Source organism: Lactuca virosa, chromosome 9 (genome assembly GCF_052849685.1).
Source record: "Lactuca virosa cultivar CGN04683 chromosome 9, Lactuca_virosa_CGN04683_v6, whole genome shotgun sequence".
Lineage (NCBI taxonomy): Eukaryota > Viridiplantae > Streptophyta > Magnoliopsida > Asterales > Asteraceae > Lactuca > Lactuca virosa.
In genome coordinates, this window is record NC_136434.1 from 213,075,363 (window position 1) to 213,094,817 (window position 19,455).

Below are 19,455 nucleotides of genomic sequence, written 5' to 3' on the forward strand. Positions count from 1 at the left end.
CTATAGTTTCTCATATTTAAATGCCAGTTTAACATAAAACATAAAATAATAATACATTTGATAAAATTATAACACGTTTACTCATAGTTTTTAAATTGTGATTATACTATTTAATTAACGTTATAACATCTCTACGTGTCATCCCACTTCAGAGAAAAAAAAATTGAGGACTTATTTTCTCCATCTACACCATTTTATTTTTATCCGACATGAAGTAAAGAAATTCATTTACACTTCCAAAACATGACAAACAATCCCCTTTGGTTTCTACATTTTACAAAATCAGTCCCTAAACATCTCTTCTGCAAATAGGGCAAGAACCACTTCTAATTAGCCACTCATCAATGCATTCTAAATGAAATACATGTCTACAAATTGGCAGCTCTCTTCCCTCTTCTCTGTTCTTGAAGCCCCACAAACAAATCGCACAGCTGCTATCATGGCTTCCATTTCTTTCAATCTCCTCGCAAGAATTCCTGAAAATGCATCTGGGTAATTTGTTTATTGAATCTTTACATAACCCTTTTGAAACATTGTTCTCAAACCCATCGAAAATATCCACAAAAGTTGCTTCAACTCCATTAATCTGAACAATTCCATTAACAAATCTTTTAGAAATCGAGAAAATAACCTGCAAAAATCTTGAGATGATTGTGAGAAAAAGCTTGACTTACTTGCCACATGTAGGCTTTGAGCAAAGCAGGACCTACCCATTCGGTAAAGATTTGTCCATTTACAAGACTACGCAACAATGATACCTGAAACCACGGCGCATGTTAGTTGTTAGGTTTTAGAAGATTGAAGAATTAAGGTGGGTTGAATGAGGGATTTGATTTGAATAACCTTGGAGAATGGTTCGCCATCAACAATCATATCCATGAGCTGCAACGCTGTAATGGCGCCTGTGATTGAACCCACACAAGCTCCACGGGCTAACCCTGTTTCTGTAGTCGACCCTTTAATTGCTCCCGTTATTGTTCCCACTATTGCTCCTCCTGAAATCCATGGAATTACGTTTCATATACACTCATCATGTAACACCTACCAAGTGTTCGACGTAATGTCAAGTGCAAATTCCGAGTTTCCCTTTCGAACCCATTTCTTATTTTATCACCAAACAACAAACACGAAAGATTCCGGTGAAGAAGAAGAAGAAAAAAAGAAGAAGAAACATACCGAGAGCAACGATGCAAGTGATGGCAGCCATGAAAACTCTGTTGAGAGCTTTGAAGAAAAACCCAAATGTAGAATCAGCCATTGATACAGTGGTTAAATTGTATGCACCCAAATGGATATAGGAGGTTGGAGAGACGTAAGGGATAGCGAAAGTGATTGAATTAGGGTTTGAAGAACACAACTGACTGCATTTATAGAAGATAAAACAGAGGAGAATGCATTTATGGATGGATTCAGAAAGCTACGTAGCTCTCCACTTGCCTTACATGCAGAATGCATCTACCGTTTCGTTTAATTAAAAGAATTTCTGTTATTGTTTATTTGTTGAAGATTTTTTTCAATGGGCCGAAATGGCAACAAATCAAACTTTTGCTATTTTTAATAATACGTTTACACTAATTTATCATAACTTATTTATACATGATGCATGCATCTCGAATATATAAGCGGGTTTTTAAATACAGTAGTATATTTTAAAAGCTATTAATTGCAAACTAAATGTCAGAATCATAAGTCAGATATTTACATTGGTTAATTAATAACAAGAAGTCAGATATATATATATATATATATAAGTTTAAATACTTGTGTGTATTAAACAAGTTGATTAAAAGAATAAAATGGAGAGAGTAAACATTAAAGAACTTTAAAATGATATTTTTTTAATTGGCTTTAATTGAAATAGGAAATAAGTAGATAGGAATATTGTATAAAACGACAAAAAGATAGTCATAAGTCATCAAATTCCAAAGACCATTTTGTATACAATATTTAGATGTTATAAAAATACTAATTAAATTAAGAGTTTTAGTGTCAATGAATCTATCATTAAATTAGTAGTTTTTGTATCATGTATCTTTAGTTGGGAGAAGAATTCAAAATTTTCTATTGTAAAACGTTACAAAAGAACGCTTTATATAGGGCTAAAATTTGAAATTTGTATAGCTACGATAATTTTGGAAAATTCCCTTTAAACATATACAGTATATCATCAGAACAATATGGATATTTTGAAATTTGTACAGTTGTTAAACATAATTCTGAAAAAAAAAAGATATTTAAAATGAGATAGCGTTTTAGCTTTCCTACATTGAGAGATTTAAGGCGTGTTCGGCAAAATTAGTTGGTAGTGGGTAGCCTATAGCTTGTAGCGTTTTGTTAAACGCTACATGAAGTAGCATTTGGATTTGGAGCGTTTTGTTTAAACTAAACACTAAAAGCTTGCAGTGCCGAACGTGACTTTTTGTTCAAAATGGAGCGTTTTGTCAAACGCTAGAAGCTAGAAGCTAGAAGCTCTCAAACGCTCCCAAACGCTCCGTGCCGAACACGCCCTTAGAGATTAGCGGAAGTATGAGATAGGGCTGTTTGTTTCACATCTTAATCTTAATGATCCAGTTAAGAGGTTGGATTTTTTATTTTTTTTTGGAAACGACAATAGATTTATTAAGGGTATACCCCAAAGCAAGAAGGTAAAAAAGATTTGGATCAGTAAGACTTTCGACTGCTACTCTTGCCGTAATAACAAAATAGGGATGAAAGTGGATCCAAACTCGGACCCGGAAAACCCGGAAATTGGAATTGACGATTTATAAGAACCAAAAACCGGACTGGTATATGAGAATCGGTTCCGGGTATCAAACCAGTTAAAGTGGGTATGGAACCAGAAAATGATAAAACCACTTGGGTTGTGGTGATTTGGTAAAACATGTGGAAGATATGGTGGATAACCTATTGACCCATGTTCAAATCCTGGCACTACTCAGCCCTTGTGGCCATGGAGGTTCGCCTGCAGTGACTCCAGGGCATGAGGCAAAGCCTCATGTTTGCAGCGGGGGATTAGTCGGTGCGCGAAAGCTGGCCCGGAAACCCTCGTTAGGGAAGTTCAATTTCCAAAAAAAAACCAGAAAATGATAATTGGAACGGATTCATGTATTAGACCCAAAAATAACCGAAAACCTATAAATGGAACCGAAAACCCGAAAATAGAACCGAAAATCCGGAATTTTGAAACAAAAGTAAAAAGCAATATGTTGGAAAAAAAATAATCAAAGTCTACATTTGCTTAACATTATTAATATACTTTTTGGAACTAAAGAGAAAAGCAATATGTTAACATTAATATACTTGTTATTAACGTGACATTGTTTTTATAGTGGATCGATTTTGAGTTTTTGACAAACCTTCCAAAATAGAGAAATTGGAATTTTTGGGATATGATTAAATGAAGATAATATATATATATATATATATATATATATATATATATATATATATATATATATATATATATATACTAAAAAAGGAAGAAGTTAGCAACAATAACGATTGATGTTTTAATATAATTGAAACAAAATGAATCAAAGAATGAGGCTTCGTAAAGGATACGTAACAATAATAGTGGACCGTTTTGTTTTGTTTTGTTTTTTTTAGTAGTCGATATTGGTTCTGGTTCATCTCAGTAGGCGTATCGTATTGTGTAACCCTTCAAATTTCGGTTCAAGACCCACTAAACTAGTTCCGTTTTTTTACAAATCCGGTTCTAAAACCCGAAATACCCGGACCTGGATTACCCGGAACCCATATAAGACTAATTTTTAAATCCAATACCAGGACCATTTAAGCATTTTCAGGTTATATCGGTTCCGGTTCCGGTTCGGTTTTCTGGTTTTATAACTCATCCCTACAACAAAACATGTCCGCCTCTTTTTTTTTCTTCCTCTTCCTACACATCAAACACTCTCCTCCCTTATTCTCCCTCTTCTCAGGCGATTACACATTCTCCCTGCCCGCCCCCGGCAGCGTCGCTCCGCCTCCACCTTCGCCTCCTCCCCCTTCGTCGGTAATTTTTCCGCTCATTTTCTTTTTAGTCGACTTTTTCCAGCCCTAAGAGTTTGTCCTGCTTGATTTGTATGAAATTGGTGTTCTATCTGTGTTGTTGCTCATCGATTTTTTTAGGTTTGGGTGAAATCAATTTTTTTGCTTTGTTCTTGTTACTCTATAGGTGTTTGAAAATCTGAAAATAACAAACGTGTTTGTGGTTGCTTGAAAATCTGAAATTATGTGTTTATGCTAAAAATATGGAAATCTTCTTGATGTTTAACTCTATTGATTATTGTAGATCATTATTTATGTTTATGAAATGTGAAAATAACATTAAAATTGACTGGGTATTTCTTGGGAGTGTGAGAAATCACTTTGTCCAGAGCGTCCAGTGTCCGGTCTTAATAATCAAGAAGCCCAAAACCTCTCATGCAACCTCTTGAAGTTGTAGTTTATGCATTAAAGTTTTTATGATGTTTATGGTTTCTATTTTATGTTCAGCATGTTTGTTATTTGTAAGGCATTGAGCTCATGTATATAGTGAAATATTTGTGATCTCAAAGGTTGAATTGTTTTAATTACATGGCACAAAAGATACCTAAAATTAATTGGAAACAATTAGAAGGCTAAAATGGTTATTTTCATCATTAAAATGCAAATATTCAGATGTCTAACCAAACATCAATTTATCATTTAGATAGAGATTCATATAGTGCCTCTACATTATTCAAATACGAATCATCAAGATGCTATCAAACAGCCCCATAGGTGGGAACACATGAATGTGACAAGTGTCATTAAAGTTATTTATTTGTTATATATAGAAGATATAAATTAACAAAACTGATTAAACATATTAACTAATAAATTAAACATATAATATATACCATGTCAATGTTATTACAAAAAAAAAAGGGAACGCCAACAACTTTGGGCCAAGGTGAAGAGGGGGGGGGGGGGGAGGAGGGGAATACTATAAAAGGCTGAAGCTTAGGCAAGCAAATGGAAAAACCAAGGAAGTTATGCATTGACGCCAAGGAAGCAACTTTGGGCCAAAAGTATTAGATAATGTTTGATAGTTTTGATCTCGTTTTTTATTCTATGTTTATCCCTTGTGTTTAGACTAGTTTGCTACCGTTTTGTTGTAACTATTTATTGGTCTTTAGACTTTTATTGAATACGAAATCAATACCATCAATTTCTAGATGGTATCGGAGCTGGTTTTAGAACCCTAATCAAACATACGCTTCCGCCAAACCTAAAAGATGACAGGCGACGATCCAAAAGATAAAACCAAGATCGAAGAGGGTTCCCATAGGATCAATCACGATTCACCATATTATCTTCATCCATCTGATGTCCCCAAACAGCTCCATGTCATTGATGTGCTTACAGATGTCAAGTATATCGATTGGTCTCAAGAGATGGAAAATTTTCACTTTGCCAAAACAAATTTGAGTTTGTTGATGGAACAATTCATAATCCAGAAAAGGGTCCTTATAATATATGCCATGGATGAGATGCGACACCATGGTGAAGGGGTGGCTCACCACCGTAATGGAAAAGAACATCCGTGATAGCATGAAATATGCGAACACAAAGACACATATGTGGTCAGACCTTCATGAGAGATTTGGAAAAGAAAGCTCACCCAGAGATTACGAGTTGAAGCAGAAACTGGCTACTACACGACAAGACGGTGCTTCCGTTTCTACATATTACACCAATCGTTGAACATTATGGGATGAAATCTCATCCATTCTACCATTTCCAAGATGCTCATGCAATAACTGTTCATGCGAGACCGGGAAGAGAATGAGTGAGTATCAAGAAAATGAGCGTCTATACCAATTCCTCATGGAATTAGATGCAGCGTTTATGGTGATCAAGACTCAAATATTAGCAACGAAACCAACTCCCTCTCTGGGAACAGTATACCACTTGGTTGCTGAAGATGAGAGGCAAAGGTCGATTTCTAATGAAAAAAGAACCCCTTCAGAGCCTGCTGCATTCAAGACTTCTTAAGGAAGAAACAGAAGTTTCAACCCTTTAAGAGAGAATAACTTTTAGAAATTGATCAAAGAAAATAAAGAGAAGAAAGAAAACGAGCAATGCACCTTTTGTGGGAAGAAAAGTCACAAACGAGAAGGATGCTTCAAACTCGTAGGGTACCCATATTCATGGCCTGGAAAGAAAGGGGAGAATGGCAAGATGATAGCAGCTTAAACGGAATTAGAGGCTAGTCCAATATCAGAGCTCACTAAAGAACAATACCAGATGCTTGTGAAACACTTCGCTCCCATTAACAACAATGAGGGGGTGACAGGTAATGCGAACATGGCAGGTAAAAAGAACAATAAAAGTGATTGGATCATCAATTTAGGTTGTACTAAGCACATAACGTTTCTTACTAATTTACTTAAAAACAAGACAATAACTCCCTTTGAAGCACCTATTGTTATACCTAATGGTGATTCCCTTCCTGTGGAGGGAAAATGAGATTGTACTCACCTAGGGGGAGTAAAACTCACAGGGGTATTATGTATTCCAGATTTTAAGTGCAACCTTCTCTCGGTTAGTCGCTTAACCAATGATTTATAGTGTGCTGTAACCTTCTTTCCCGACTTTTGTGTCATGCAGGGACTTCATACGAGGAACTTGATAATAGCGGGTAGACGCTGAAGGGGACTTTACCGAATATGGATGATTGAAGAAAAGAAAGCCATGACAACTATGAAAGATACTTGGCACATAAGGTTAGGTCATGCCTCAAAGGGAAAGCTCTCCAAAGTCGATTTCTTTAAAAATCATTCATTTAATTTTAGAAATGAAACTTGTGACTCTTGTTCTAAGGCTAAGCTTGTTAGAACACCTTTTCCCATTAGTACTATTAAATCCAAGGCTGGTTTTGAATTAATTCACTGTGACATTTGGGGTGGGTATCGAATACCATCCTATACCAATGCAAATTATTTTCTCACCATAGTTGATTACAGTAGAGCTGTCTGGGATTTCCTTGTTAAACATAAAAATGATGCCAGTAAATGCCTGTCGATTTTCATAAGATAGTAAAAGTTCATTTTGAGAAGAATATTAAGAGGATTAGGTGTTATAATGGTGGTTAATTCACATCTAACTCTATGCACGATTTTTACAACAAAGAGGGAATTATATTGGAAACAACATGCCCGCATACTCTGCAACAACAATGTTGTCGAAAGGAAACACTGTCACTTGCTTGAAACGGCTTGAGCAATTCGTTTTCAAGCAAACATTCCCAAAAGGTTTGGGGTGAATGTATTCTCACACTCGCCTATATAATTAATCGACTTCCCTCTAAAATCGTCAAAAATAAAACCCCTTATGAACTCATTTGGAATACAAAGCCTCAATATGATCATATGAAAATCTTTGGTTGTCTTGCTTATTTTAAAAAATAAAAATACGAACGGGAGATAAGTTTGAACAAAAAGGAAAACGAGGTGTGTTTTTGGGTTATCCGCAAGGCACGGAAGGATATAAAATTTATGATATAGAGGCAAAGAAAATAACAGTGAGCAGGGATGTATTATTCTATGAAAATGTTTTTCCTTTCAAGGGAATTCAAAAAGATGGGTCCGATGAAGGTGATGAGCTCTTCAAGTTTCAGTATGATACATGGGAAGAAAGTTTTGTTGGATTAGATGTCTTAACCCATAACTATAATTGGTATGTACTTGATTTGATAGTAGCATGGTCCTTTTGGGTTGCCTTCACCATAGCAACTGGACAAAATGAGTTTTGGAGAAAGAGCTTATTTAAATGGTTTATTAATATATTTTAGGAATAATATATTAATTTAGAAATCATATTATTTAATTAGTATTGATCAAAAATTAATTTGGAATTAATTTAGTGATCAAAAGAGACTGATTAAAAGTACAGGGACTGATATTGCAGATCACTGATAGTTGCAATATTGGGCTGCTGGACTCCCTTGTAAAGGGTTGGACGAAATCTATAGGAGGCCCTATAGAAATCGTCCAAGGCCTTCTAGAAAGGAGGTTCATGGACTGCTTGGAGCCTAAGTCAAGAATTAGGGTTTACACCTAGAAACTAGGGGTGTGCGCGGTGCGGTTTGGTGCGGTTTAGAGTCAAAACCGCAAACCGCACCGCATATGCGGTTTGAATATTTTAGAAACCGCAAACCACACCACAGATGTTCAAAACCGCGTTATGCGGTGCGGTTTGATGCGGACGGTTTATGCGGTTTGGTTGCGGTTTGTGCGGTTTGATTAGTTGTTCAACATTAAATCTATCAAAAAACCAAAAAACTGACCCGGTTAAAAAAATTGATTGCTTTTATTTTATAAAAACAAATACAATTTTCAAGTTAAATCGTTTTTAATAAATTGTGATTCATGCTACTATAGTTTTGTAGGTGTCACTGTTATTGCTTTATATTGTCGTTATAGTTGCTATATTCTTGTAAACCGTGGGATCTCGATCTAATAGTGATTTAATGTTACGTTATAGATATTTGATTATTGTAAGAAATATATTCAAATACATCGTTTCTAAATCGTGATTTGAAGTTATAACAAAGTAAAGAAAAAAAAAGAATATATATAACATGCGGTGCGGTGCGGTTTGAACAGCGGTTTTATAAATACAAACCGCAAACCACACCGCAAGTGCGGTTTGATAAAATGACGAACCACGAACCGCACCACGAAATTCTAAACCGCATTATGCGGTGCGGTTTGCTGCGGTGCGGGCGGTTTGTGCGGTTTTTTGCACACCCCTACTAGAAACCCTAGCAACCACAAGTATTTAAAGCCCCCCTGACCTCTCAATTTCGGCCACTGCTTCCAAGGGAAACCCTAGCTGAAATTCTAGTCTCATTCTCCACATTCTTTGCTTGTGGTGTTTGTGACTCCATTAGAGGTGCAACACTTGAGGCACTAAGCTCTTGAAGGTCAAGATTTCTTGTTATTACTAGTTAACAAGAAAGGTATTCTTCTAACCCTAGTTTATTTATTGAATCCGAAAATCGTATGCTAGTTTAGGGTTCTTGCTTTGGAAAATTGATTTGCATGTATAACTTGAGAAAAACCTAAATCCAAAGCAATTAGGGTTGCATGTGCACCATAGGAATCTTGTAATGCTCAAAACCCATCAGTGGTATCAGAGCTTAGGGTGTTTTTCTGTTATATTTGATGCTATTGTGTTTTGCCAAAGCTGGAACAAAATTGGTTTTGGCTCTCTGACTACAGAACTCGACGAGTCCTAAGATGGACTCAACGAGTTGGACCAACTCGACGAGCCCATGCCCTGACTCGACGAGTTAGTTCGTCTGTTGGCAGATTTTTTGGATTTCAAGCCTAAATTAGATAAGGATCATTACCTTAAATTGTTTTAACTGTTAAAATTCAAATTTTCTGTTATGGTAATGAATATCCTCATCTAATTGAAAGATAATGGTCAAATTTTAAGATAATGTCCAAAATTATATGATTAGTTTAATTATTTAAAATTTGATCTAGAAGTTTTGAAAAGTTTCAAAATTTTCCCTCAAGTTTTGGAATTTAAAATTTGATTAAAAGTTTTAATTTTGAAATATTAAATTCTAAAACCCTAGTGTTTTAAAAGTTTAAAATACAACTCTTATAGGGCTCACAAAAAAGACGAGGAGAAAGAATACGTCCTCGACAAAGAACTCAAAGAGATAGATGAAACCAAAGTTACTACTGAACAAATAGCTGAGTATAGGGCTCACGAAAAAGACGCGACAAAGGTGTCGTGTATAATGGTAGCCACTATGACTCCTGAGCTGCAGCGGTTCTACGAGGACTACTGGCCCTATGACATGTGCCAAGATTTGATGGAAAAGTACCATCAAAGTGCACGTCAGGAAAGGTACGAGATTGTCGCCTCGTTGATACCAACCAAGATGAAAGATGGAGAGTCCGTCACGAGCCACTTGCAAATGATGCAAAGGTATATGGATCGGTTGCTCAAGTTGAATGTCAACTTTGACGAAGAGTTGGTGATTGATATCATTCTGCACTCTTTACCCCTTGTTATGATCAGATGAAGATGATTTATCATATGAACAAGGAGGAAGCCACCTTGAGCAAGCTTCAAGGTTTGTTGAGAACTGCTGAAAGTGGACTTAAAGGCAAAGCTGTCGAGTTCACCCCTACTGATGCTGCCCCCATCCTTGCTATAGGACATGGAAAAGGGAAGAAGAGGAAAGTTGTTGGAAAAGGTGTCTAAGCCAATAACTATAATTGGTATGTAATTGACCCGATAGTAGCATGGTCCATTTGGGTTGCATTCATCAAAGCAATATGTTAGGAAGGATATTTGAGTAAGAGGTTATTTATGATTTATTAATATATTATAAGTATAATATATTACTTGAGGGATCATATTATTTAATTAGTATTGATGAAGAATTAATTTAAGGATTAATTTAGTGATCAAAAGAGACTAATTAAATTGATACATATGGATTGGGCTAATGATCCACGATTGATTTGTGATGGGCGTATGGGTTAGTCCATGAAGTGGTTATCCAAATCAAATGGGTGGATCATAAGCTTATGGCTATGGATTAGGGTTACACATGACCCTTGATATTCTACACACACACACACACACACACACATATATATATATATATATATATATATATATATATATATATATATATATATATATATATATATATAAAAGCTAAAATCGGTTACAACCTTGCATTCCAAGAAGTAGAATCTGATTTCTAATCTCCTAAATCTCTTTCATATTTATCCTAATTGTTTTTGGTGTTTTGTGATTCCATTTTAGGCATCACTGTAACACCTGTTCCAGGTATTATTTGATCTAGTAAATTTCGGGGTTTTTGGTGCATGGACTCGGCGAGTTGGGAGTATAACTCGTCGAGTAGGGGCATTTAATCTTGGACGCGGATCGGGACCAACTCGGTGAGTCGGAAGGCCCGACTCGGCGAGTTGGATCTGTAGAGAAGAAACCCTAATTTCGGGGTTTGCCCCTATATAAAGATCATTGGCTGTCCTTGTGGCCTCCCCTAACACCTTATCTCCCTACAGAAAGCAGTTTGCGGCCGTGAACACTCTTGAGTGAGAGTAAGAACGTTTGTGAGTGATTTTGGTGGGTTGTGAAGGATTTCTAGAGCTTGAAGAAGAAGGAGCAAGGGGAGAAGTAGTAGATCCGACATCTACACTGTATTGGCCACCATCTTGAGGTATAAAGTCGTTATCTTGAGCTTTAGTTATTTAGATCCCTCTTCTTGGAAGTAAATGGCTATTTTTGGGTCAAAATGGAATCATACTCGGATCTGGACTTATCACAAGGATATGGTTTCAGATCTGGACCTCTTTGGTCCCCAATGTCATAAAGTTGTCTCCTTTAGGCAGTTCAATCCCTTTCCATGCATTATAACCTTGCGTGAAGACTAGTTTTGGTGTTATGGCCATGTGAGGCCTTGCATGCACGTAAAGTTTGCAACTTTACGTGACATCTACACTAGGAAGGGCTAGATCTGAAGTTTGGGACTCTAAATCCCACTGGAAAAGGCCGAAAGCGAGAAGGACTAAAGGGACTCGCCGAGTTCTTTAATCAACTCAACGAGTCGGCCAAAGAGTTTACGGTAGAGGGTTACAGCCAAGGGGTTTTTGACTGGATGGGTTTTCGGTCAGGAGTTTGCGGTTGAAAGTTTACGGCCGCAAACATTAGGGAACACGACGAGTCACTCTAGTGACTCGGCGGGTCGACGAGTTAAGCAAGAACTCGACGAGTGGATGGCTGTACTCGATGAGTTGAGGTCAACATAGACTGTTGACCTTGGCGGTGGACCTTGGCTTTGTCCAGGGTTGACCTGAGGGTATTTATGGGTTTGTGTCAAGTTAATCACCTGATGATTATGGGCAGTTGATAAGGAGCAGTGTGTGGGATATATCTTGTTGGATAAGGTGTCTAAGTCCATAACTATATTTGGTATGTACTTGACCCGACTCGACATGGTCCATTTGGGTTGCACTTTACCGGTACAATTTGTATGGATAGTCTTTTGAGAATAGTGTATTTATGATTTAGTAATATATTATAAGTTATAATATATTAATATGAAATCCTATTATTTAATTAGTATTGATCAAGAATTAATTTGGAATTAATTTAGTGATAAAAAAGAAACTAATTAAATATAGACTCTTATATATATAGAATGGGCCAATGTTCATTTAGGATGGGATAAGCTTGCATGGAAGTCCATGGAGCTTTTAACCCATGGATCCTATGGAAATGAAAGGTCATGGGTATTAGGGTTTACATGGATGTAACCCTAATCCACCATACTATATAAAGGAGCCCTTGGCACTTGAAATTGGCACTAGTGTGTGAGATAAGAAAGCATAGTCGATTTCTAAGAGTGATCATATTCTCTTAAGTTTCCCAAGTTTTTGTGGTGATTTGTGAATCCACTTGAGACATTCACATTATTGGTGCTAGGCTCTTAAAGCTCCAAGAAATCAACCACAAGGAAAGGTATGTCATTATACTAGTTTTTATATTACATGTACCCCAATCACATGCTAGTTAGGATGAAACCTTGGAAAATGAATATTTTCATGTATAATAGTGAAAACATAGATCCAAGGTTTCTAGGGTTGCATGCACACCATAGGAGTGTTAGAATGCTCAAAACCCATCAGTGGTATCAGAGCCTAGGCTTGTTTTCATTATACTTGATGCAAATTGTAGGAAAAAGTCGAAATTCTGCTCACTGTTCAGTGAACTCGCCGAGTCCATGGGGGGACTCGACGAGTCCAAGTGAAATATCATCCTACTCGTCGAGTAGGTTCTTGCACTCGGCGAGTAGGAGGCCCAGAGTGTAGAAATTTCGAGTTTTAATGCTGGAATTGGACTAGAATCATTACCCTAAACTGTTTTGGACTTATAAAATCTGTTTTTGATGTGGTAATGATTATGCTAATCATTTTTCAAAGGTTATTATCAAAGTTTCAAGTTTTATATGTGTTTATATGATTCTTGAAAATTGTTGATATGAATGTTCATGCTTATGAGTTTTGGTAGATCATAGGAATTATTTGCAAATTGTTTGTTAGTGTAATTCTTGACCTAAATGCCAACTAATGGACTCCATAACTTGTCCTCAAGTTATGGAATTCCAAAAGTCTTTTCTTTAAAACCATTAAAACTCATAAGTTATAGAAATGAAAGGTTTTGAATAGTTTCAAAACTTGCCCTCAAGTTTGGAATTTGTAAAGTCTCAAACACACTTTAATTCCAATCCCTAGAATTTTAAAAGTTAAAATTCAACCCTTATACTTTATAATATTATAAGTTAATAATATATATATATATATATATATATATATATATATATATATATATATATATATATATATATGTATAAGATTAAGTCTGTGTTACCGTTAGTAGGCCTCATTCACGAAGCCGGTCTTTAAGGGGGTATAAGGTTGTTGCCTATAAAATGGCAGCTTAATGGGTGTCCACTCTCACCCACCGCTTCCTTGACTGGTAGAGGGTCGTTAGCCGAACGGGTAGGACAAGGACTATAATTCTCATTCAAAGTATAATGATAAATATAAAGTAACTAAACCTTTTATAAATTCCCAATCTTAGTTACTTAAGGAAAATGTGAATTTGGTGCTAACCCATGAAATTACACTTTGTACCTTACCAAGTCGTTAGTGGAGCCTGTGTGGTTAACCGACACATTAACATGGACTAGTAAGTGTGGCAAAGGGTAACTTAATGTTTATCATAGATTGGTGGAGCGCGTGTGGTTAACTGGCACATCGATTAGGTGATAAAAATTAAGGGTATCAAGTTAATTTGCATGGTTATTCACACCTTGTTTGTGATCCTTGGCATCCCAGTCACAAACTTGAGAGGGCAAAATCGAGATTTAAACATGCCATTGAAAAGTTCAATGAATCTCAAAAGAATCTAGGAGTTTCAATCCAATTAAAACCTAATAATTTATTTCGTTTTTCATGGTGGAAATTGGTGAATCGTCATTCGCCTACCTTCAAATATTTTATAGCTTGGATTACGATATCTCTCTTCCAAGTTATAAAGTATTGTGTTGGGTCCTAGACTTAATATTACATTTGAGTGTGTTAATAAGGACTCTTTATCTAATCTAAACTTGTCTTTCTTCTTTTCAGATGTCTTCCAACAATGCTTCTGGCTCAAACCCTACCGACTCCTTCTCTCTCATGAATCTTTGTGGGAGAGTCATCTTTGATGGTTCCAACTTTAATGATTGGATCAAGAACATTAGGATGGTCACACGTTACGAGGACATGGAATATGTCCTCGACAAGGAGCTGAAGGAAATCGATGAGTCTTCTGCTACTCCACAGGAGATCGTTGACTTTAGGACTCATGAGAGAGATGCCACCAAGGTGGCATGTATCATGTTGGCCACAATAACAGCTGAACTCCAAAAGTCCTATGAGGACTTTTACCCTTTTGAGATGCACATAGATCTGATGGATAGATACCATCAGAGTGATCGTCAAGAGAGCTATGAAATTATCTCTTCCATGATAACAACCCGAATGAAGGATGGTGAACCCGTCGCGGGCCACATGCAGAAAACGCAAAGGTTTGTGGACCATCTGCTGAAGTTGAATGTGAACTTCCCCGAGGAGATGGCTATTGATATCATGCTGCACTCTTTACCTCCATGTTATGATCAGTTCCGAATGACCTATCATATGAACAAGGAGGAGGTCACACTCAGCAAGCTTCAAGGACTTTTGAAGACCGCCGAAAGTGGTCTCAAAGGTAAGTCGGTTGTTACCACTCCTACTCCTACCGCCGCCCCTGTTCTGGAAATCGGGAAAGGTAGAGGGAAGAAGAGGAAGACCCGTTCAAAGGGTCACAAGGGAAAGTCTCTTGATGGTTCCTCTTCAAGTGGAACCAAAGGTGGTCCTGCTACTCCCTCTTCTAACCCTAAAGAAGCTGAATGCTTCTATTGTCATGATAAGGGGCACTGGAAGCGAAGCTGCCCAAAGTACTTGTAGGATGTTAAGGATGGGAAAGTAAAACCCAAAAATGCAGGTATTTACTCTATATTGTCTAATAACTCACCACATACTATTTCTTGGGTCCTTGATATAGGGTGTGGAATTCACATTTGTTCTGATTTGCAGGGCCTAAAAATAAGTGAGGATGTGGAGCACAGGAAGATAAACTTAATCATGGGGAATAGGAAAGCTTCACCTGTCACCAAGATTGGAGTTTATTCTTTATTGCTGAGTAGTGGGTTAATGTTAGATTTGAATAAATGTTGTTACTCGTCTGAACTGGCAAGAAATATTATTTCTTTTCACGGTTTGTACAAGCAAGGATTTAATTTTTCATTTGATAATGAATGTGGTGGTATTAATGCTTTTTATAATGGTGTTTTTAATTTTAAAGCATTACCTTGTGATGGTGTATATGAAACTGTGTTGGTTGTAGATAACTTAGGAAATAATGTATTGCATATTGATTCTTCCACTAGCTTGGATAAAGCATCCTTGTGGCATTGTCGTCTTGGACATGTTAACAAGAAGCGCATAGGCCAGCTCCAAAAGGCTGGAGTCTTGGAATCATTTGACTTAAAATCAGATGATAGTTGCGAATCTTGTTTGCTTGGAAAAATAACAAAGTCACCCTTCACTGGTACTTGTGCAAGGGGTGAAGGTTTGTTGGACCTCAAACACATAGATGTGTGTGGGCCCTTCAAAACTGCCACAAGGGATGCTAACCACTTCTATGTGACTTTTACTGATGATTATAATAGATATGGCTATATCTACTTAATCAAGCATAAGTCAGAAACCTTTGAAAAGTTCAAAGAGTTTAAACAGGAAGTGGAGAATCAGTTGGGCATGAACATTAAGATGCTTCGATCCTATCGAGGTGGTGAGTATCTTAGTACAGAGTTCCTTGACTATCTTAAGGAATGTGGAATTGTCTCACAATTGACACCTCCCAGGACACCACAGCTTAATGGTGTGGCTGAGAGGCGCAATCGAACCTTGTTGGACATGGTTCGTTCCATGATGTGTCGAGCTTTGTTACCAATCTCATTTTGGGGGTATGCCTTAGAGACTGCCGCCCATATCATTAATCTTGTCCCAACTAAAAAGGTTGCCAAACCACCTCACGAGATGTGGACTGGGAAAGTTCCCAATTTAGACCACATCAAGATTTGGGGTTGCGAGGATTTCGTGAGGCGCGAGACTCACGACAAGCTCGAACGTCGAAGTGAGCGGTGTATTTTCATTGGCTACCCACAAAAATCCTTTGGTTACCTCTTCTACAGACCCATTGAGAATGTGGTCTTTGTGGAAAGGAGAGGAGTCTTTCGCGAGAGAGAATTCATAAGCCAAGGATATAGAGTGAGGAAAATTGACCTTGAAGAGCTTCAAGAGTCAAGCGGTGAAGGAACCTCAAACCCTAGCAATCAACCTGAGGAGGAAACTCCTGTTGAATGAACCGACGAGCTCGTACCTCTAAGACGTTCCACTAGAGTTAGGAATGGACCTGAGCATTATTATGGTTTCCATATTATTGCGGAAGGTGATACATTTATCAGTAATAGTACACTGGTAAATCTGGATGAACCTAACAACTATAAGGAAGCCATGGCAGGCCCTGAGTCTGCTAAATGGAAAGAGGCTATGGACAACGACATCCAATCCATGAATGACAATCAAGTTTGGAACCTGGTTGACAATGTACCGGGTCGTAAGACAGTCGGGTGTAAATGGATCTTCAAGAAGAAGATCGATATGGATGGGAAGGTACACACTTACAAGGCGCGACTGGTCGCGAAGGGATTCACTCAAACTCCGGGAGTTGACTATGATGAAACCTTCTCGCCAGTAGCGAAAATTAAGTCTATTAGGGTTATGCTAGCCATTTCTGCATTTCATGATTATGAAATATGGAAAATAGATGTCAAAACCATTTTCCTTAATGGAAAGTTGGCTGAGGATGTTTACATGAGTCAGCCAGAGGGTTTTGTCAATGCAAAGTACCCCGATAGAGTGTGTAAGCTTGAGAAATCCATTTATGGATTGAAACAAGCATCTTGCAGCTGGAATCTTTGTTTTGATGAGAAAGTCAAAGAGTTTGGCTTTTCGAGAAGCGAGGATGAGTCCTGTGTATATGTTAGAGCTAGTGGGAGTATAGTCAGCTTTTTGGTACTGTCTGTGGATGACATACCACTCATAGGAAATGACGTCCCAACCTTGAAGGAGGTTAAGTCCTGGCTTGGGAAGTGTTTCGCTATGAAGGACCTTGGAGAAGCTGCATATATCCTAGGGATAAGGATATTGAGAGATAGGAGTAAAAGACTGATTGGACTTAGTCAGAGTACTTACTTGGATAAGGTGTTGAAGAGGTTCAACATGCAGAATTCCAAGAACGGAGACTTACTGATCCATAGCAATGCCAAACTGAGTAAGACTCAGAGTCCGAGTATAGAGGCTGAGATAGCTGAGATGAGTCGATTACCATATGCTTCCGCTGTTGGCTCGATCATGTATGCTATGACTTGTACTTGTCCTGATGTGGCCTGTTCTTTGAGCATGGTCAACAGATATCAGGGGAACCTTGGCAAGGCTCACTGGACTGCGGTAAAGAACATTCTCAAGTACCTGCGAAGGACTAAGGGCTGGGTCCTTACCCTTGGTGGGAGTGATGACTTGAGAGTAGTGGGGTATAGTGACGCTAGCTTTCAGACTGATAGGGATAATTTCCGCTCTCAGTCGGGCTGGGTCTTTACCCTAAATGGAGGAGCAATTACTTGGAAAAGTTCAAAGTAGGAGACGGTAGCTGATTCAACTTGCGAATCATAGTACATAGCAGCGAGCGAGGCGGAGAAGGAGGCGATATGGATGAGGAACTTCATTGGAGACCTTGGAGTTTTACCAGCTATAAAGGAGCCTATGGAGATTTTCTGTGACAGCAATAATGCGGTTGCCTTAGCCAAGGAACCGAGAGATCATGGCAGATCCAGACACATTGACAAAAAATATCACTTCATAAGACACAAGATAGAAGAAAGACTCCTCGTGGCAAAGAGGGTATCGTCAGATGAGAACCCAACAGACCCCCTCACGAAGGGACTGACTGGGGTTAAGCATTTGCAGCATGTGAGGCGCATCAGGCTGAAGGACGATATTAGTTTTACTAATTAGATAGCTATTTCTGAAACTTGTAAAATGTATTTAACATTTGATGATTAAATAAAAGTTGTTGTTTGTTTATGAGTAAAGTGTTACTATCTTGTGTCAATCGTTTACTATTGTTTCAACTTTGCATGTTTTGACTTCCAGAATAATTACTTTATTCAAACTCTCCACAGTCAATCATACTTTGGAAGTAGGTATGAATCAAGACTGTCATGAATTGGGCTTGTAGATGTCTAAGGTGTTTAGACATAGCAAAAGTTGCTGCAACATTCATCAGTACTCATAAGTTCTGAGTATTGGATTAAACCCACACTCACTTGTATCACTTCATGGAATTTATCTCGAGTGATTGTGATACGATAATATCATATAAGTCTTCAAACCTAGAGATATGAGTTGTTGACTATGAGTTGGTTGTACATTGATTATACGAAAACGCATCAGTAACTTGATGTTATAAAACATGCTCTTGTGTATGATTCAACGAGTAGTTAGTACAAGCATATGAGTCGAAGTTTATCTATTCCATTTAGTCCTTGGAGGATTAGAAGCGATATTTGGGCCCCTCGATGATTTTGTTTTGACCTATGTGTCGGGCCCAATCAGAACCAAATTGATGTGTTCAGTTTAGTTCTATGTCAAACAAATCGGAAATCGGGAAACAAACTGCTGGACAATAAGTACGACATTGTTCCATGTATTTGTCCGACTAATATGTTGAGAATAGAGGATCATATGATCACTTATCTAAAATGGCACTTCATAGTTCAACAAAGTTTTAAGAGCTATGATTTCTAGTTGATTCTTGAAGTCATACTTGGAACTATAGTTATCAGACTTATCCAAGTGGGAGACTGTTGGATAAGGTGTCTAAGTCCATAACTATATTTGGTATGTACTTGACCCGACCCGACATGGTCCATTTGGGTTGCACTTCACTGGTACAATTTGTATGGATAGTCTTTTGAGAATAGTGTATTTATGATTTATTAATATATTATAAGTTATAATATATTAATATGAAATCATATTATTTAATTAGTATTGATCAAGAATTAATTTAGTGATCAAAAGGAAACTAATTAAATATGGACTCTTATATATATAGAATGGGCCAATGTTCATTTAGGATGGGCTAAGCTTGCATGGAAGTCCATGGATAGTCCATGGATCTTTTAACCCATGGATCCTATGGAAATGAAAGGTCATG

The 19,455-nt window shown here is 37.5% G+C and overlaps 1 protein-coding gene across 1 annotated transcript; it reads right to left on the bottom strand.

Moving 5' to 3' along the window:
- Positions 1-210: 210 nt before the first annotated feature.
- Positions 211-1,370, bottom strand: LOC145136095 (NEP1-interacting protein 1-like). The gene is made up of 4 exons (XM_079070289.1): positions 1,177-1,370; positions 844-995; positions 675-758; positions 211-586 (listed from the first exon to the last, which is right to left on the bottom strand). The coding sequence occupies exons 1-4, from the start codon at positions 1,256-1,258 to the stop codon at positions 290-292; spliced, it is 615 nt and encodes a 204-aa protein (XP_078926415.1). The 5' UTR covers positions 1,259-1,370; the 3' UTR covers positions 211-289.
- Between the last annotated feature and the right edge of the window lie 18,085 nt (positions 1,371-19,455).

What these genes read in the sequence shown, in the direction of transcription:
- LOC145136095 (XM_079070289.1), bottom strand. Translation starts at nt 1,258, where the DNA reads ATGGCTGATTCTACATTTGGGTTTTTCTTCAAAGCTCTCAACAGAGTT. An exon ending in ATGGCGAACCATTCTCCAAG is followed by an intron (nt 759 to 843) that starts GTTATTCAAATC and finishes CCGTGGTTTCAG; the next exon opens with GTATCATTGTTGCGTAGTCT. An exon ending in TCAAAGCCTACATGTGGCAA is followed by an intron (nt 587 to 674) that starts GTAAGTCAAGCT and finishes GGAATTGTTCAG; the next exon opens with ATTAATGGAGTTGAAGCAAC.